Below are 21,200 nucleotides of genomic sequence, written 5' to 3' on the forward strand. Positions count from 1 at the left end.
TTTCCAGCTTTGTCCGATCAGAGTTTATGGCTATCAGCGATAGGGACACACACAGTTGTCATTTGCCCAATAATTTGTTTGTGACCCACTTAAAATGAATAAGGTGTATTACTATGCTGACAGTGGTGTATACACAAACCAAACATTTGAAAACATATTATTAATATCACAACAAAAGATAATGTACCATACACAACAGCAGCAGCAGATACAAAATGTAGTCAAATACCTGTTGATCAACACCGACGGCATCCAGCCCATCATACATTATATCCACCCAGCCGTCTTTAGAAGCCAGAACGAAAAGGGACATCAAAGCCTGTAAGAAGCAGATCATAAAAGCGGATAAAAAATTATCTTTCACTTCAGAGTCCTTCTGACTGTGAAAATGGAATTGAAACATAACAGATTCTCTTTGAACTGAAGACGGCATTTCCAGTCTCTTGTAGGTACATCTAAAAAGATCATCTTTAGTTAAGACCATATACTGTAAAGCAAATGTTTACGTAACCCCAACCAGGTTAAGTGCTTACCTGCCCAAGGTTATCAAAGTTGTACTTGTGCCTGACCCACTTATAGTTAGCCTGGAAGCAGTCTGACTTGTTGGTGATGTTTCGTATATCCTCCCCCTGACACACGAAGAACTTTCCTTTGAAGAGCTGAAGAAGAAGGCATTTTTTATCAGCGCTCTCAGCCACTTTCTTTTTTCTTGAAGGTGCTGTAATTATCATTTAATTTGAGAAAACATCCCACTACTTGACATTACTGATACAGGTGTCATACAGGTTTATGTAACAGGTGCAACATTTTTAGCCTTTCTCGTTATTCATGCGTTTGGGTTTACTTGTCTTTGGAAGGCAGGGTGCTGGAGAAAGAGTGTGTGGGTCTTGTTTAATGACCACATATTGCAGAAGTTAGCAAAATGGATGAAATGAGAAGTTTAAAGGGATACTCCACCAAAAATCTAAATTCTGTATTCATTTACTCATCCTCAAGTTGTTCCAATCCTGTATAAATTTAATTGTACTGATGAACACAAAGAAAGATATTTGGAAAAATGTTAGCAACTGAAATTTCTGGGATATCATTGACTACCATAGTAGGGGAGTAAATCATGACGGAATTTTCATTTTTGAGTGGAGTATCCCTTTAAACATTGATCCAGTGAACAGAATTTTTGAAAAGTGGCCCTTATTAAATGGTCAAATCTACAGAGTTTTGATCTATCTAATGTCCATATTACCACACTCACACATAAAAAGAAAAATGCGATGATGTGATGGTTATATTTGTTGCATACTTTATGTACTACAATACAAGTAGATACTGTAGAAGTGACTATTTGAGATTTATCAGCTACACAATAGATTCATGAAATCCGACATCATGAAAGTCAATGTTATACATAGCAAAACAACAAAGCACAAGCATCCTTTCCTGGAAAATTGTAAGATAGATGACACTGCGAATGCCCTACAGACATATGGAAATGATGGAAAACAGAGCATTTTTAGTTGTGGGCAGGAAGTGTATATTTCACATTTAAAGAAATTACAGGAAATTTTCGATCCTATGCACAACCCTAAATTAACTCTTTGTCATCTATTATAATGGTATGGTAGGATCTAACTTGTGCTTTTTATGTACTCACCTGAACTCCCAAAATGCCAAAAATAATGAAGAAGGCACAGCAGATGACCACAATGTTTCCGATAGGTTTAAGAGATGACATCAGTGTCTCAACTACAAGCTTCAGTCCTGGAGCTCTGCTGATCACTCTGAAAAACATACAGAAGATCACAAGCATCAACAACAGATCTAGTTTTGTGAATCTCAACTGGTGGCGCTTCAGAACACAGATTTTACATTGGGCATTAATTAGCGATGCAACACAGAACCGAAGCAAGTTATCGTAAAAAGTCAACAGGTTTGTTTTAATATCTTGAGTGTTTGTTTTGTAAATTGTTTTGTAATGTAAATGAATTTCAATGATTTCTCGCTCGCTACAGCCATAGTTAACCACACAAAACACATTGTGGTCGGTACAAACCACATTTTTTTCCTTTTTTTTTAATTTTTGATTTTAATATTTGATTGTTATTGGTGTATTCTGCTCAGATTTGCTCGGAGCACTTTCTTTAAAAAATAATTATAGTAAAAAATATGCTAAAAGCAAAACTAGTTCTATGTCCATGCTTATTTTTAATGTGCAGTTTATCCGAGTAATCAATTTATTTAATATTGTTATGAATTTTTTTGCTTTAGTGTAATCAACTTTAAACTTCCTCAAAATGCCTCTCAGTCATGTTAACCTTAGTCCGGGCATTCAATCTACCTCCCTTCTCTACGAGTGAGCAGGACAACCCTTTAAAAGAAGTGTCACATCTTAGCTATTACGCTAAGCTAGTACGCTAGTGCTACAGGGAAACTTATTGTGCTGCAGTGTTGGGTGTAACTAGTTACTAAGTAATTAGTTACTGTAATTTAATTACTTTTCCCTTGAAAAAGTAAAGTAAGGGATTACTCTTATTTTTTCTGTAATTTAATTACAGTTACTTCAGATGTAATTGAACTAAATACTGTGTAATGTGTACAGTAGTCTAACTTTAAAATGCATGCATTAATGTATCTTTCTCACATTTGTAATACAAGTCAGTTAATAAGAGTACTTTATGTAGTGTTATATTATTTATTTGAATGAATTAAGAGTCGTTTTGTGTCTATCCTTGAATCACTTAACTAATCAAGGTTGATATAAGATATAGAAAGTAAATAGTAATAAGTAATTAAATACTTTTTGGAGAGAGTAATATGTACAGTAATCTAATTACTGAATATGTAACTAGTAACTACTAATTAGTTACTTTTTCAGAGTAACTTACCCACCGCTGTTGTGCTTCAAAGAGAAAAAAAGAGTTTAATTAAACTGCAGGAATAACTACAGAGCTTAATTATTAACGGCACAACAGCGCACCTGTCAAGCTCAGGGGAGGCTGCCGCACACAGTGACACGGTGACACCAGCTCAGGCGCACACAAAAACATACGTGATACACATTACTAATTGTTACTGGAAATCAGCAGCCTTAGGAGCCGTGTTCTGCTCAAACACAGACGCAGCGGAAAGGAACGAAACGCACTGGTCTCAAACGTGTTTACATTTTTAACTTGACACATTCACCGCATCCCAATTTGCATTCTATTTATCCTAATTAGTTTTTAAAAAGATTAGTATGTCCTAAATAGTAGTGTATCTTTAATGAGTATCCTTAAAGTACCCAGATGGCCTTCTACTGTATTTAGAATAAAAATGTGAAGTATGCACAGTATGCACACTTTGAAGGGCACTTCAGAGTGAAAAGAATATCGTCACATTTGAAGCAATCAGGGCATAGAAATGAGTCCTTCAATAGAACGCAGGGTCTAGCGTCTGATATTACCCATAATTCATTGCGAGAGAGAGAGGAGCTTATACTTCTTATGAAAAGAAACTACAGAGTAACATAATAAAGCATGAAAAAGCCTAGATATATTTTGATGTATGTTACTGTTAACCATAATGTGCCAACATACAATAACAGTACATACTTTAAGTTTAAGTAGCCAAATTGTGAAATAATCACTGATATTTCTCTTTAAACTGAAGAATATAAGTCATATCAGCACTCATCTGGCGACAGTGATTTGTGTTTCCTCCTCACCACTACACTATAAGGCAGCAACAGACCGATTTGATCCCTGGCTTTGATCTTCTTAAGGACTACGCTGTGATTGTATCAGTATGTGGGATGAAGAAAAGCCCTCATTTAAGAGAGAAATCGGATTTAGTCAAAGTGACTGGTAGGAGAGAGAAAGGAAGCTGCCGGGGGGGTGCAGATAACAGCATGCTGTGTCTTTTGTTTGTCTGAATATCTTCACACATCTCTCCGCCGCTCTGCATATTTATCAAAGCTCACTTTGGGGATTTCAGGTAATACCATAAAATCAATTATGGAAATGTCAAATGATGAGAGGGATCAATGTGTCTAGACCTACTACGCTCATTTGTGACTGAACCTGGCAGGGACGGTCCAGTGAGTGCTGTGAAATGATAAATAATATGCCATATGATATTTCAACCCTTTACCAACAGAGGGTGCTAGTGCCTGAGGTGTCCGAGAAGTTGAAACCTTGTAAGGTTGAATGCTTATGTAATTTTTCATTAAAGTGTGCAAGCCTGTGTGTGATAAAGACCAAAGGGACATCACGAAGAAAAAATTACGACAGTAACTTTTGGCATTAGATGGTAAGACATCTAACGTGATTACACGGATGGTACCGTGACTATCCAAAACTACAGGAGTCAAATGAGATCGTAAAGAATTTGTTATCTGTCCGAGACATGTGAGGTGTTTTGTAATGTGAGAGGCTGAGGCAATTTTTCTTTGTTTTTAGGGAACATGTAGAAACAATGCTTTGCAAGCCTTCTGAGAGGATGTCCCTTTCACTCACCGCCTGTTTTCTGAAAGGTTAAAATAAATATATAAATGTAGAGAACAATAAGTAGAGCACTGAAGGAGTCTCTTATTCCCAGTACACAGAGACACATTTTCATCCCTGCTGTAACAAAAGGTAGCTGTAGCTGGGATGTGTCGGTTTGGGGGACTCACGCTCCGAGGATATCTGTCAAAGGACAAAACACTAGCAACAACAAATCAAGTAAGCGGGAGATTAAAACATTATTAAACCAAACGTTTAGAAAAAAGGAATGGGGCAAATCATCCACAAAAGACAATGCACTCATTGCTAGTTATCTTGCTTTTTACTGAAAGTTCTGTCATCATTTACTCACCCTATTGTCATTTCAAACCTGTATGGCTTTCTTTCTTCTGCAGAACACAAAAGAAGATATTTTAAAGAATGTTGGTAACCGAACAACAGTGGTACCCATTTACTTGCATTGGTTTTGTGTCCTTACAATAGAAGTGAACACGTACCGCCATTGCTCAGTCACCAACATTCTTCAGAATAGCTTTATGTGTTTTGCAGAAGACTGGAATAGTTCACCCAAAAATAAAAATTCTGTCATCATTTACTCACCCCGAAGTACGTTGAACACAAAGAGAGAACTATGTAAGAAAGTTTCCCACATTTTTAAATATCTTCTATCTTCATGTTCAACAGAACAAATTCATGTTTATATGTTTGTAACAACTTCAGGATGAGTAAATACATTTCTTTCTTTTGTAGAACCAGATGTTAAGCAAGATCCTTCTGCTCAATGGTGACAGTGGCTTCCTAACTCCAAAAAGCACCATTAAAGTGTTCCTCATGACTCGTGCCCTGCAGTATATTCTAGGTTTTCAGAGGTGTACCCACATGCAAAATATTATCAATGAATAATTCATATAATAAATCCTATGGTTCAAAAAATATGGAATACTGCATGGTGGCGTATATATACAGCACCTGTTTAGATCTTTGACATTGAAGCTTAAGAGCCCATTCTGTTTCATGCAGGTAAGCAAGTAATACAGATTTAGAACGGCATGAAAAATTGACCGAATTAAAATTTTTATTAACTACTCCTTTTAGCACATCTGCTACATAAAACAAGCAACTACAAAGCATAATTTACTGTGACAAATGCTCAAACATACTGTGGAGCTCCACTACAATATCTCCATCTCTCTCTCACATCCAGACACACTCGCGGTGAAAAGACAACTTCAGCCACAAAAACAATTACACAAGCAATTATCCAGATACAATAAGAGCTAAAAGACATCTGCAGAGATGCTCCCAATGTGACTAATCAGGCCTTGATGAAATCCAAAGTAGCCGATCTGTGCTTATCGGCTTTTGTCGTAGTCCTTCATCCCTGTAATTACAGCAAACAGACGGTGCAGAAACTCCTTTCGAGCCGAGCGTGGCTAAATTAGCTTAACAAACGCCTTGGAGTGGACAAGCGTTAGGAAAGAAGCTTGGCTGTACTGTAATTGATTATACCTCTTATTTGCATCATACGGTGCAAAGAGGTCAAGCCAGAGCTTGCACGAGACAGAGCTGTGATATCCGGAGATAGATGCAGGGGACATAGATATCAGTGTTTAAAAGCCGGTACGTTCCTCTGGGACACATACTGTACAAACAATGGAGAATGGATGACTCACACGTTTTCAAGACTTGTTGAGATTAATTTAGATCTGCATGGGTGACGTGCGGTGCAATATACAGTGGAGCGGTTTAACCTGGGGGTCAAAGAGTTGATGAATGAGTCTGCGCGCATCCACCCTAACACAACGGATAAATCATCCTGTCGACAGTTCAAACACACAAAAACACACACATGCCCCCTGTAACAATGCCCTTAATACTAAATAAAGTGTGTATGTTTAATGTATACAGACAGTAACAGCCCATTCGTAGAAATATAGATGCTCACATGCATGAACAGGCACATCTCAGGCTACCTTAAAATCAATATGAATTTCAATGGTAGACCATTTTACTTCTGTACTGGGATGCATTTGTGAATCAGGATATGCAATGAAAGAATGTTGGTACTAGGACACCAAATCTCCAAAAATGAAAGAAAACTATTAAGCTAAGACACAAAAAGAGTATGTTAACACACAAAAACAAATCAGACACACCAGCTTTAAACTGACTGTACCAACAGCCCAGTCACACATGTGGTCTGGATTACCCATCCCTTCCCGCACGCATTGGTTTTAGCCGGAGCAGTCGAGCTCACGCCGTGGAGACTCTTTTACAGCTGTCTTTGTCTTCTCTTTGATTTTAACTTGGACTCCACACTGAGGTGCATTAATATAAAGTCAGTCGACTGAGGACAGGATCAAGACTCAAGCAAAAACTTTTAAAGCCGGTTTGCGGTGCGGTGCAGACATGTGCAAATACAAGACTGCATCATGTTTAATTTGCAGGGCGTTGTTTTACTATTTGGCCGCTCCACATTTTGTCAAAAAAATGTCGTTAGGTATGGGACCTTGTCATACACAACATGTAGGGGTTGATACTGCACATCTTTTGTAAATATTAGGTAAAATTCTTAACTTTAATGACCAAATGAAAAAAATCTGTATTTTCTGCATGTACAGTATTATTCATTATGTATGAGTCCAGAATAACTTTGATCTCTATGTACTATAAGCACAGGGGTAGTGTCATGAATTATACATTAAGCGTTTCAGCAAATTGGGGAGGGATGATTTTTTTTGCTGGAGTCGTTCTATCAACACATCTTGCTTACAGTACAGTATATTCTTATTTGGCACCGACATGCTGCTGTATCAGCATAAATGAAAATACAAATGAATATACAAAAGCACCAGAAATTGATGTCTAATAAAATTAGATAGAGATGGGAATAATCTACACTACAGGTCAGATAAAATAATTTCATTAATTCATCAAATTATGACATGACATTTTTTCTTACTCTGCATGTGCAACAGTATATCATAAAAAGAAAACAAACCGCTTGCTGAAAGTGATGACAACAGAGCAGTGAAAAATCACAGATTTCTGTTTATCTAATTACACAGGTCCAATAACGCATAAAAGACATCTGCACAGGACATCTGTTTGTCCCATCACACACTCACATGTTCACATAATACACAGACAGTCAGAGGGATTGTTAAGATTCTCGTGAAAGAGCATCTGCTTTGCAAAAAAGTTTTGTTAAATTTGTTTAGACATTAATTCCATGCTAGACAAATCACTTGTCTCAAGAGCCTATTTTAGATTTCCCTTTTAAATTTTCCCATTTGCAATTATCAATAAAAATTCCTAAAATGCACACTTTTTTTAACAATATAATGTTGCCTACTAAAACAGACGGTTAGGATCATTATTGGTAAATGAAGTCTGAAACCGAGTTTTATTTGAATACCCATGAAATGCACAGTGAGAGACACTAATAAATATAATTAACCTGAATTATCAGTTGACTTGTCTGTTACTCAGAGTGACCGATACCCAGAGTGCTGCATAAACTACTTAAACTAGTCTTGTAAGTTAGCCATATCTCATTTTTTTCAGTTAAAAAAACTAAAAGTCAGTTACATAAAGGTAGATTGGTCTAAATTAAATCTGAAAAGTAAGACTGTTTGGTCCTAAATAATTGCTAGTCAGTGAGACTAGTTGTTAAGACGCAGTCTTAACTTAGCAGCTAAGTTTATGCAACTGGCCCCTCATGAACCAGAAAAAATAAGCAGTTTCTGATCTGCTTGAACAAAGAGTGTATAAAATGCCCTTTTTACTTATATAAAAAATAAATAAATAGATCTGTGAACAAGTATAAATTTAAAATCATAAAAAAATAAAAAATTAAATGGGAAATATGAAATAACATAGAAACAAAAAATACATATTTTTGGGTAACACTATAGTGAGGTTCTGTTTATTACTTTATTACATTAGCTATGAACAGTACTTCTACATTATTTATTCATTTAATTCAAGTTAATTAAGTAAATCTTAACATGTACTAAAAGATATTTCAAATCGAAATTGTGTCTTAGTTAATGCACAATGAACTAACATAAATAAACATGAAATGCACTTGTACTAACCTTAACACAGATCAATAAAAACTGTAAAAATATATATTGCTCATCGTTAGTGTGTGTTAGCTAATGCATTACTAATAACGAACATAACCATACAGTGCCTCTTTTCTTGTTGTTTATTATTTAAAAAAAATCTTTGCAGCACTTAATTTCATACATTAAATGCAAAACTAATTTCAAATAGTCTTTTCCTTTTTAGTTTCTAGACTCCCCATGTCTACTCCACATCACTGTGCCGACGCCACACATAACATAACTTCCAGAAACTATTTTTAGAAAAGGTCTCTTGGTAGCACAAGGAACTTGCTGAAGTTGACCCAGAGTTAAGTTGGACTTGAAAAGCGAAGAGAGTGCGCCAGAGGAGAACGATCAGTGTAAGCATTTTGTGAGCAAATTGGGCAGGAAAGATGAATATTTGACTTTTATTTTCTGCTTGAATATATCATAAATATTTAAAACCAGGGAAGGCCTCCAAAAATCACCTTTTCAGAGATAAATGTGCAAGGCCCACAAATACAAGCGCACACACAAAAAACACAAACAAAGCTACATACTATACCAATTATATGCTAACTGTTAGCAAACTGTCTAAGTAGGGCTAGAACTTCAGGCGTTACATTAATTACAATTCCTGTAACAAAATATGGTGAATAAAAAAATGCAAATCTAACACTTTTACCCAGTTTACTCAAACCAAAACCAAAATGGGTTGTTCAGCAATGTTTTATGTGCAGTATGCAGCAAGTGCAAGAATGCCAGTGTGCCAGTATGCCAAAATGATGAATCGCCTGGTCTACAGTAAACTTAGATGCAATTGTAACTTCACTATTTTAACATAATAATAAACAGTACAAATGTTTTAAGTGATCTTGTGTTCAGTACCTGAGTGGTCGTAGGGTTCTCAGTAACCGTAGCACCCGCAGCATGCCCAGGATCTTAGTGCCGCTGTTGGAGATCAGTGAAACCAGGATGTCAATGACCGAGATCATCACCAGCATACCATCCAAAACGTTCCAGCTGCTTTTCAGGTACGTCTTCTTGCCAAAGCACCAGCCCAAGGCAACCACCTTTAAAACACCAATAAACATACAATGATCAATTCATAAAGTTGAAGTGTATATAATTGTATTCAACAGACAGCATTATTGGCTTAAGAAATGATGTGAGTATGGGGCGGGACAATCTGTTGGTTTGACCAATGGCAGGTACAGAAAGCCTTTTGAATTTTTTTGTGAGCTTTATTGCACAGTAATATATTAAAAACTAAATGTAGACCACATTAGAATACATAAACAATATTGGTCCAAAAGTTTTTTTTACACCACACAAACTTTTGAACAGAGTGCAACCAACAGAACATTTACAACCAAATCGAAATATTAATCGAATATCTTTACGATTTAATTATATATGTACGATTGAAGGAATTTAACTTAAAAAATGAAACCGAAAGTGCTTCTGGATTAAGGGTTGGACAAACTAATCGACATAAATGCTCTGACGCGACCTTTAAAGCTTGATGTCGACTAGTCGCGGGTCATGTGATTTTGACACTATACCTTTAGGAAGACGGCTGACTGTTCCAAGAGAGCTGTGCGTGGGACGGATGTCATTCCCACCCGGTTCAGCGGGATTCTGTCACACTCCCGGCAGTAATATAAGCATGTTATTCTGTCCTGTTTCCGCATGCATCATTCACAATGTGTGCTGTTTTCGTCCGCAACATTCACGATTTGATCTGACGCCGCAAAAGCTCGCAGGTAACATTAAAGCCTAATGTTACACAACTTGCTGCTCTTTCACTGCATAGCACCGCTACCACCGACCTCGCGCTTTAAAGGAGTCATTCACCGGAAGTACGTGTTTGTCTTTGTCTTTTGTGTGTTATAAGTTGCCCATGCATGTATTAGACATGTGAAATTGCAAAAATTTAAGTGTCGGAACAAAAGATGTATTTTACCTAGAAGCGAATGCTCACCCAGACCTGCCTGAAACGCCTCGTGTAACCACACCCCCACAACTTGACGTTAGCTCGTGGAGTGATTTGACTAAAACCGCCCAAATCTACACGCAAGTAATGTGGGCGGTCTTGTAAATCTCATTGTACCGCCGCCGGAGCAGCCATGCCGTGGAGACCTGATGTTCCGAATATGGTAAGAGGCGCTACATTTCCGTCACACAATTGCAGTATTCCATCAATCACTACGCAGTAGTGAACTGGCCAATCATAGCACACCTCGCTTTTCAGAGCGATGAGCTTTGTAAAATATCCTCGCGTTTTAGGGAGGCGGGGCAAAGAGAAGATACAAACATGCACGGTATGTGGAAAATACAGCGTTTTTTAACCTTAAATCGTGTATACACATTGTAATACATCTAAAGCAAACAATAATATTCGTTTTAGCCGCGTAAAATGACCCCTTTAAAATTGTTTTATTTTAGTTTAGTTGTTGTTGCTCTTGTGCAATAGATGAACAGTTTATTTGCATTTGCATACTACATAGGCCTATTTAGAGGGTAGTCCCGCCATTCTCCCGCAGCCCGCACACACGAGTCTTACTGCCCACACCCATCAAATCTTATTGCAAAACATTCCCTAGCTCTTATTTTATTTATTAATGACGTCATCAACTAGTCGACATCGAAGCAACTTTTATCACATAAAAGTCGACTTCAAAAAATCTGAGGTCGTTCAACCCCTATTCTGGACCAGTGTTTACATTTTGCAAAGTGGTCTATAAAGGGCATATTTTCAATATCCTTCACAATAATTAAGTCTTACAAACTTTGATTACAAAAAAAGTTTTGTTTTGTTGATAAAAAATACTCATTTATCAAAATATATTAATACCTTAAAATAATCTAAATAAAAAAAATCGTGAAACCTAACCATGAGTCTGGTTGCACAGGCAGTTCCAAAAAAATACAAACACGCACATCACAAGAAACGTGAGACGCTGACATGCTAGAAATATGAATTTTCAAAGAAACTTTGAATATATTTTAACTTTCTTATTCCCTTGAGCTTTTGTCACAACTGTGGCATTTCTGAGAAAATATCAGGTTAGAGTGACACACATCTGGCACATAAAAGGGACTCGAAGCAAAAAAAGCTGAGGTAAACAACCCAGAATAAGAATCATTTCAGTGAAAGCGCTTTGCATGAGCGTGAAGCTTCTAATGATGCTGCTGGTGAATATATCAAACTGAAATGTGATCAAACGTCAACGTGAACAAAGGCACGTCTGGCAACAAAAGCCAGGAGTTTCAACAGCCCTGTCATCTTCATCCGGCCCAGAAACTTTTTTTGTCAGTCACCGTTAATTAACCTCCAGTGAGTATGATTATTCTCTGTCATGATTTTCATTTCAAATCTCTTGGGTGGGCGTGACCTGGCATAAAGCAGGGCCCTAAAATAGAAAACCTAGACCTCTGTGACTGGCACCTATGAACTTTTCCGTCTTCTCTAGAGAGGTCTCGGCATGTTCTTCCATTTCAACGATGGTCATTTAAATATCTGGCAGACGATCCCCTCGGCGTGCAGAGGAGTGCAAAATGGAGAGTGCTTTCATAACAGACCTTTCATGTCAATGGACTCTAGATTCTGTTTTGTCTTTAGTACTTTATGGGGGTGCATTTGTTCAAATGTTTAATTCAGTTTCTGCTGTAGTCTTTGCTTAGACTCTGTAACTGTCAAAGGAAGCCGCTGTCTTAAAGAGACAGCGCACAAAAAAGAATTTGCCATTATTAATTTAGTCTGAAGTTGCTCTCAATTGTGATCAAATGATCATGTCTTTCAATTTGGACTGAAACTTCACAGAAATAGCCACTATGAAACTGGCATTATATGAATAAGAGCTGTTTTCACAGATCAAAAACAAGGGTGACAAAATATGACATAATTTTCATAACTGGGTCCCTTCAAGATAAAATGGCACTTGTGCGGCGGTATGGTTTCACCAGACTACATTAGCCATGCTGATGCAAGAGAGATGGACACTATATAAAAAACACCAGGAATTGAAGTTACTCAGCTTTTGGCTGGTATTTTGGCCCAGGCGGGGTTAGTTTACTCTCTGTCAGAGAAGAGGCCATGCTGAGACAAACTGCCAGGCCCGTCACCTACCTTTACTGTCATTTCGGTCACGAAGATGGCGGTGAAGATGTAGTTGGACAACGTCAGGAAGATGCGTTCCTGCAGAGAGAATCAGACAAGCAGGGGAAATGATGGGTGAGTCAGTGTAGGATCAGAGAGAATGTGTGTGTGTGTGCGTGTTTGGCATAACACATTAGAGTCGCCTCCTGTGAAGGTATCTATTGGACTGCCCACGCTTTGAGTACTCCACGGGCATTAACATCTCACAGATCCACCATCTCACACACACACACCAAACAAGCGATACACTTCAGTGCTCTCGGTGGATACTACTAGATATCACAGCGGGCAATAAATAAATGAGTAATAGAGCTTCTTGACAGTAACTGACAGTGAGTGTAACTAAAGTGTAGAGTAAATCATATTTGATGAATCATTATTTATACAAAGAAATGCTGCCATTTTTTCACAATTATGAAAGATCTCGAATTACAGAAGAACCAATTTATAAATCTGTGTTTAAGGGACAGTTCACCCAAAAATAAAAATTCTGTCATCATTTACTCGCCCTCGAGTTGTATAAATGTATTTGTTCTGATAAGCAAAGATAAAGATATTTGGAAGAATGCTTGTTACCAAACAGTTCTGGCCACCATTGACTACCATAGTAGGAAAAATTACAATAGTAGTCAAAAGTGCGCCGGTGCGGTTTGCTTTCCTAAATTCTTCTAAATATATTCTTTTGTGTTCAACAGAACAAATAATATTATAAAGAACTTTTCCCTACTATGGTAGATCGAACTATGGTAGTATGGTGGACATTTTTGAAGGTTAGGGTGACATTCATTTTTGGGTGAACTGTTCCTTTAATAAAGTGCATTTTGCACTCTTATCTTAAAAAAAGAACATGATGAATTTGATTTGAACAAAACACAGTGTTTAAGATAATGTATCCACGACAGGTCCGAGAAAAAAGGGTAAATGCAGGTTTTTCTGTGTTGTTCTCATTTGCATGAAAACAAAACAAAGAAGACAATTACGAAACAGCGCCATCCCAAAATGACACTGCAAACACTCTTCAGTCTCTGTGCGTCTGCCACACGGCAGTTCCACGCAGCAGGCACAGTCAATACCACCTCTCTTCTCTGACCCGAGCCAGGACTGTTTGTTCCTCTTCCATAACAGACAGGGCCACTGTCAACAGTGCTACATTTCCAGAGCATCAACCCACTCCATCCTAATGCTCTCATGCTGAAACAGCTAAATCCTACAGACTGCTGGTGTAAGGAACCTGACTCACCCTTACCAGAGCCAGACATCAAGCCCGGCATAATCCATCAGAGCCACGGCCTCAGCGGCACAGTCGGTTCACATACGGCGCTTGTGTAGCAATGCAGTGCAAAGCAATAATCTGACTGTCAGTTTCACCATCATTAGGGGTTTTCAGTGTACGAGAATCTACTGTATGTGCTTAAACATATACGGTTAGAGAATACAATGATTCTGTAGTACGAATGAATAAAATGAACTGTATGGTTCAGAGCCCATGATTTAGTGCACATTTCTACTGAGCATCTTTGAAAATATCAATTTTAAATGTGTGTAAATTTCCAAGAGCAATTATGGTAATTCTCTACTGACAGAGAACAAAAGAAACAGATGGAACGAATGAATTAAACAACAAAGTTGTGAATACAAATCTGAGAACACTTGACGTAACAAGACTGGTGGCAGTCAGACTGCACGTGCATTGCTCGCATTTTGAAACGCATCACCAGAGATATCCTGTATGTTTATAAATGCATGGTGGGTGTTAGTATCGGTCAGTTTAAAATCATAGTAAAATACTGGCCAAATGTAAAGAATTAAATATCATGCAGTTTACAATAATAAAAATATATATATATATCAACACTGAATTATAACTATTCTACATTTACTTTTTATGAAAGGCACGCATTCATAGATTACAGTATCATATGGATTGTGATTTTTAATTATTATGAGATTATAACTGGTTATCAGTATCATCATTTAACCAGGGGTTACAAAGACCCCACAATGGTTTTGTGAGATACACCAGTAGCAAAGATTCTGCCAACCTCACACATAAGGCTTGTGTTTAGACGGCCATAAACTTGGCGATAGATTTTGTGGTGGATTCTGAGTGCAAACGGATGAGAAGCAGATTCCAAGTATAGTGTGGAAAGAAAACAAGCAGTGTTGATCTCCACAACGGAATGTGAGGAACATGGTCTCTCTGGATTATTTATCCTTCTACTACTGAATCTGAGCAGCAAGGGCCATCTTTCCCATGACCTGCCAACGATGCTGTTGCAGAGGGTCATGCAGCAAGTCCTTCATTCTCTCTGAGAAAGCCTCATGCTGACATCATCACTGTGGTTTGTATTGCTTTTGAAAACAGACTGACGTCTTTGCCATTCCTTTCTGCTCCGAGACTTGTTTTCATTCATTGTTGAGTGAATAGCATTCAGTGTGGTTAAATCACAATTCATGAATGAGGAAGACCAAAGGAGACGGGTCAGTCAACCCATGTCCTCCTCACGCATTGTTTAAAGGTTACTACGTGTTTGAAGAATACACATGTAACATACTGTGAGGCTTGACAGAAAGAGCAGAAAGAGACATTTCTGAGAGAGAGAGAGATAAAACTCCCCTTGGTCTTTTCTTCATCCATTTCCCATTACGTTGAGTACTAAAAAGACATGCTCAGGCCGAGTCTTCAACGGGGGGCTCAGGTGGGGAATCTGATGGCATTTGTTCATTATCAAATGGAAAAATGTCCCCATATGAAATAATAATGACACACATCTGAGCTCAGTGAGGAACTTGTTACTTTAGATGGAGTCTGTCATTGAGATGAGGCCTGGTTTGCATAACCTCAACATCAACGTGTTCTATTACAGCCGGCGTTACATAATTTAATCCCGCAGTGAAAGTGGGACCAGAAAGACTTCACCTGGTCCAAGGATTTTGCAACTGCTGAAAAATGTCACATCAAACTGTGAGAAAAAAGTAGAAAACCGAAGGATTCCTATTGAAATGCACGCATTCTCAGCCTTTTACATTTTACAGCTCATTAACAGCAAACGTCTTGAAAGTTTACCAATTTAAAAAAATGACAGATGCCATAGAGCAAAATCATCTGTGCATATATATCTACTGTATGCAAATTCATGATGCATGTGTGAAGACTGCAAAAGCGCTGTAGAACACACTGAACAAAGTAAAGAAACAAAGATGTTGTTTTAGAGCACAAAAATACAAACATCCTTAAAACTTTCCTGTGGCTCAGTGGTTGGCGCTAGCAACGGCAAGGTCATGGGTTCGATCCCAGTGGATTGCACATAGTTACAAACAAAAAATGTATAGTACAATGCAATGTAAGTCGCTTTGGATAAAAGCGTCTGCCAAATGCATAAATGTCCATGTAAAACATTCAAAAAAGCTTGTCAAGCAAATGTTTTCCAAGATACTAAGACCTGTTGTCACAGAATAAATTATAAGCTTTAAAAACAAACAATTTAAGTGTTACAATGTAAATAACAAAAAAATTGCCAATAGGTCTCAATAAAACAAGTCTTATTTTACACAATACTTTGAATTTATCTTGAAAATAACTTGTAGAGAAGGAGGGAACAAGTTCTTCTGTGAAAGGCTGACATGACGTCTTTAGGGGGAAGTAAACAAATATCATAGTGGCTCAGAGGCACACATGGTAAAAAACGGATTACATGGATTAAACCGCTGGAAAATAACAGAACAAAAAAACGTTCCTGTGCTACACAATGTCTCGAAAAATAATTACACATGAGCGGGCTTTCAAGTCTTCTGTTTCCATTACCATAAGAATCATTCACTACACAGCTAGAAAATAAAAAAATCACAAATGCACAATGAGATAGTGTGTGTCATCCCATTCTGCCAGTATTCATTCTGAATCCAGAGCTTGTGCAAATAAACAGAAATATATGAATAACTCAAATACTTGAGCCGATAATGCCTGACCTTTCAGCCGTCATTTTTCTATGAGCAATGTCAAAGTTATTGGTGTGGGCTGAACCTCCTTTAAACTGTGTTTAGTCCTCCACATCTCTGACTGGAGATCAGTCGAGGTGCGCTGCGGATCTCCGCCATGCGGGGTTGCTCTCTGCCTCAACTATTACAAAGGCAGACACACAGTCACCGAATCTAAGCAAATCATGCAAATGAATGCGTCTTTATATACTCTCCACATGCAATGGGCCTTGATGCAAAAATCAAACTTTTTCTGTGGCATATAATAGTTACAAAACATTATTGAAGGCAAACCAACAATAAGTGGGTTATATACAGTGCAAGTAATTCATGGACATTTAAAAATACAGAGAGTATAGTTTGACAGACCAAATGTTTGTTTTTAGTTGTTTTTGATTTATTTATAAAAAACATATTTGTATATTTAAAGGTCCAATTTGTAATTTTTTGAAGTATCTATTGACAGAAATGCAATATAAAATACAGAACTATGTCTTCAGAGGTGTATAAAGACCTTACATAATGAAGTGTTTTACAAGACGAATAAAGAAATTAGAATTAGCTAATTATGTACATCACACATTATACCATTAAACAATAGGTACCAGTGGGGTAATGTCTATCAACGTTTTAATTGTATTTTTTTTCTACATATCAAAATTTTGAGATGTTCACAATAAAACAGAAAGCCATGGATTTCTTCCTTAGCTTTCTCCTACTTTTCTGTCTTCCAGAGGGAACAAATAACTGCTGCAAGTGGTAAACACACAAAGCTGATAAGGAGATGTTGCAAAACATTTATGCAAAGTTGCTTGCGTCCTTTGGGTCTGTAAGAAAGCATGAATACCAAATTGAATCTTTTCATTTTTAATGTCTGCAAAACCACCCTACTCCCAAATCATCTAATAATCCACTTTTTATTCCCAGATCCACCACAACCAGTATAAAACAGCGATAAAGCTAGAGTCACAACCATCCAACATTAGAATTAATTTAGCAAAACATGCAGGTACATTAAGGAAATCTATTATGCCTGAAAAAAGCTATCTGTTAGCATTTATCTCAATGGCAGTTGCTTGGCATAACGCCCTGGGTGCATTATGTGGTGTATGCAACCTGCATGCCGCAAGCATTGCTTCATGGGGACTGAGCCATAGATGCAATGCGACTAATCCCTCTAGAGCCACGGGAAAATGATATTCTGAGAATGCTGATTGGCTGATGGCACAAGAATGCCCGCGGTTCCAAACCCTTCGCTAGCTGTAATTCTGTCAATGCTGTAATATCAAAGGCAGGAAAACAAACCCATTACACACTTTCCAAAAAAAGGTCACTGAGGACACATCTACTATTAAATAATATATATTCGTGATTTAGTGCCTATAGGTTACTTGCAAAAAACGAAATGTCAACACAAGAAGAAATGCTTTCTGTCTGCATAACAGTGTGGTTAGGCCATCTACCCACACAGGCTAACTGCCAAGCGAACCGTGCAAAACCACGACCCCTTGATGCGAATTGATGTAAATTTATATGATAATGTCTGTATTATTCAGTCTCAATGGTGTTTTAATTCAGCCTAGCCTATGTAAATCACTGGGAGTGTTTACCTAAATATCTGCCTTTTCAAACTTTGCGTAACCTTGTAAATAAATGAATGAGCAATCGGTGCGCTTATGTATGCTTGCCCCATACAGAAAACAAAGCTAAATACCCTTGAGATTGAGAGAAATGGGGGAGTGTGGTACCTCATCATGAGATTTACAATGTTCATTCGATTTGACTTTTTTTTTTAAATAAGCAACAGCACCCACTGAGATCCGTGTATCAATGACTTGACCCTATTATGCCCACAAATGTGTGTGTGTGTGTTTGTGTGTGCATGCGTGCGTGCGTGCGTGTGTGGTTGCATTACTCACAGCACTGGAGGGGTCGATTCTGGGCCTCTCCATGGCGATAGTGATACAGTTGAGAAAGATGATGACCAGAACCACATGGTCAAACAACTTGTGAGTAATGATCTTATTGCATGTCACACGAAACCTGCAAGATATAATCATCAGAGTGATGCAATGGAGTACACGATTCTGATCCTTAAAAAAGACTGTAAAGAAGTTTTCACACTTTAAGCAATTCGCTACAGAATCATGCTAAAAGAAAGTCTCACCCACGTGACTGCTTTAATGAATAAATAGTGCTCAGTACTCTTTAATGTCTTGGCCTGATGTTAAAGAATTCATGCTCAGAACGGCACCGTGTGGGAATATTCTGCACCGTTGTCATGCCAACCTCCCTTCCTCAACCCCGATCTCTCGTGCTTGACGTGTGGATATGCCGGGATGATCACAGCAAGAAGATCTCTCGGATGCATTTATACGGTCAAACAGATGGACTACGCTTCAAATCTGAGGTGATGATCTGAGGCGTGACAGGCAATGTCTGCATTTCTCCAATCAGTAGATCACCGACAACATCCCAGCTTTGAAAGGGACTAGATGTGACCGCAGGTCTCAGCTTGTAACATGAACAGATGGACAGACAAACAGGCCCAAAAGTTTCTCCGGCAAAACCAATGTCTGCCATTCGGCAAGTCATGGCAGTGCAGACTGGCAAGAGTTTGCATCATCCAAAGCTCGTGCATAAAAGTAGGAGGAGGATGATCCGAGGTTGTTTGATGTTTAATTAGTAATCCGCTGACAGAGTGTAACACGCGATGCTGAGTTTTGTTTTCCTAGTCCTCTAATAAGAGCCTCCATGGAGCTTAATGTGAGCAGACATGCATTTCAGAAACAGAACGCATTGGAAAGAGAAGAGAGGAGGGGAAACACCAAGAAGAGGCCATCGCATGCCTAGGGGAGATGCTTAAAGTACAGAAGCCTTTTCACCCCTTAAGATATTTTTTATGACTTGGAGGCATTAGTAATATGTTAAATGCAGGGTTAAATCAGGATTTTGGGATCTTTTTGAGACGTACATTGACTCCCTAAAGGATCATACATAGCCAGTGGTCCTGAGGAAAGACTTACCGTGACTGCGGTGGGAACAGGTAAAGTGACCACGTTGCCCTTTGTCGGCACCATTCTGGCTGTTTATGCTCCAACCAACGGTACAGACGGGCCCCACGACTCTGCAAGAGATATGACCAGTAACTTCTTTTTTCATTCATACAACTACATTAATCTTATAGCAGTGAATTGAAAAGAAGAAATTTTAGACTCGTGTGATAAATCCACAGTAAGAAACCAAAGTAAAGATGTAATAAATCAGACAGCTTTCTAACCAGGTTTCCTTCCTCATCCACATTATCATCCTCACTGTGTTGTTCATCCAGAGAGAGCTGCGCAGTCGCTGCCGACGGGGAACTTTTGCCATTGCTGAGGAAGTTGGGCGGCCGGGCACTGTGTATGCTGGCACAGCGATGTACATATGGCACCTGCAGGGTCTCTGGAGGAAGATCAAAAGAACTACGGGTCTCCAGGGACTCCATGCGCCTGTGCCGGGGCCTCTGGCTCATGGAGTCCGTCCTGGCGAGGGAGGCATCGTCGCCCTCAGACATTCCCCCTCCACCTCCGCTCTCACCCGTGTCGCCCTCATCCGAGCTGGACTGGCCATTGCCGGAAAGCAAGGAGCGGCGCTCACCAGACTGTCGTTTTTGTCTCTTGAGGCTGGGGGCTCGGCCGAGGCTGTTCCAGCTGGAGCGCCTGCTGTTCCAACTACTGGCTGAACTCCAGGGGGCATTAGGGGAGCTCCGTGCACTTGACTGCAGGGAGAAGGGGAGAGCATGTCGGGTCTTAATGTTACTTTGTAAAGTGCAGACGTTCTCATGCATCTACAAGATAGAAATGAAATTTAGAACCGACTGAAACTACACATAATGCAATATTTCTGCACATATTGTAAAATATAATTACAAGCGAATGGACAGCTAGTGTACAATATGCATCATTTCCAAGTGCATTGTCAGATTAGCCAAAAACTATTTTAGCCACTGTGTATTTCTATGCTTTGTCCAAAACAGACACGAAAACAAAAAGTGTAGAGTGAAACTCTTTGGATAACTATAATGATGGAGTGCAGTTGTTACTGACCGGAGACTTATCTTGGCCACTGGGATCCATGGAGACATTGCTACCTCTGCGGGACTCGTATCCTAGCACTGGGTCTCCTCCTCCAGATATCTTGGGGATAGGCATGGGCGTGGCAGCAGTGTGGGTGATGAGAGGAGGGGTGAGGCTGGTTTTGAAGTCGACATGCCCGTTGATGGGCACAACTGAAGGAGCACAGGGGAAGGGACAGGATAAGATGTTCAACATCAAAACTGAAACCGCAAAACATGACAGATAGTTAAAAAATGCATTAGGTAGCATTTCAAGCATTCATTTTTTAAGGAGCCTTTAATCCAGGACCATGGTGCATTATACAAAGTGTAACCACACTGTCTAAAGGTTAAAAGCTTAGCTGGTACTTTAAGGGACAGTTCACCCGAAAATA

General features: G+C 38.7%; 1 protein-coding gene across 1 annotated transcript in view; it reads right to left on the reverse strand.

The window, feature by feature from the left end:
• The window catches only part of cacna1g (calcium channel, voltage-dependent, T type, alpha 1G subunit), a 198,710-nt gene that overhangs the window by 37,858 nt on the left and 139,652 nt on the right, over window positions 1–21,200 (reverse strand). Inside the window, exons 17-25 of the mRNA XM_057359457.1 lie at window positions 20,798–20,979; window positions 19,990–20,469; window positions 19,736–19,836; window positions 18,629–18,752; window positions 12,702–12,770; window positions 9,458–9,642; window positions 1,652–1,778; window positions 534–659; window positions 230–319 (exon numbers count right to left, since the gene is read on the reverse strand). Of these exons, the coding sequence (XP_057215440.1) occupies window positions 230–319; window positions 534–659; window positions 1,652–1,778; window positions 9,458–9,642; window positions 12,702–12,770; window positions 18,629–18,752; window positions 19,736–19,836; window positions 19,990–20,469; window positions 20,798–20,979 (1,484 nt within the window). The remainder of the gene's footprint in view (window positions 1–229; window positions 320–533; window positions 660–1,651; window positions 1,779–9,457; window positions 9,643–12,701; window positions 12,771–18,628; window positions 18,753–19,735; window positions 19,837–19,989; window positions 20,470–20,797; window positions 20,980–21,200) is intronic.

This window comes from Triplophysa rosa, linkage group LG18 (assembly GCF_024868665.1).
Source record: "Triplophysa rosa linkage group LG18, Trosa_1v2, whole genome shotgun sequence".
Lineage (NCBI taxonomy): Eukaryota > Metazoa > Chordata > Actinopteri > Cypriniformes > Nemacheilidae > Triplophysa > Triplophysa rosa.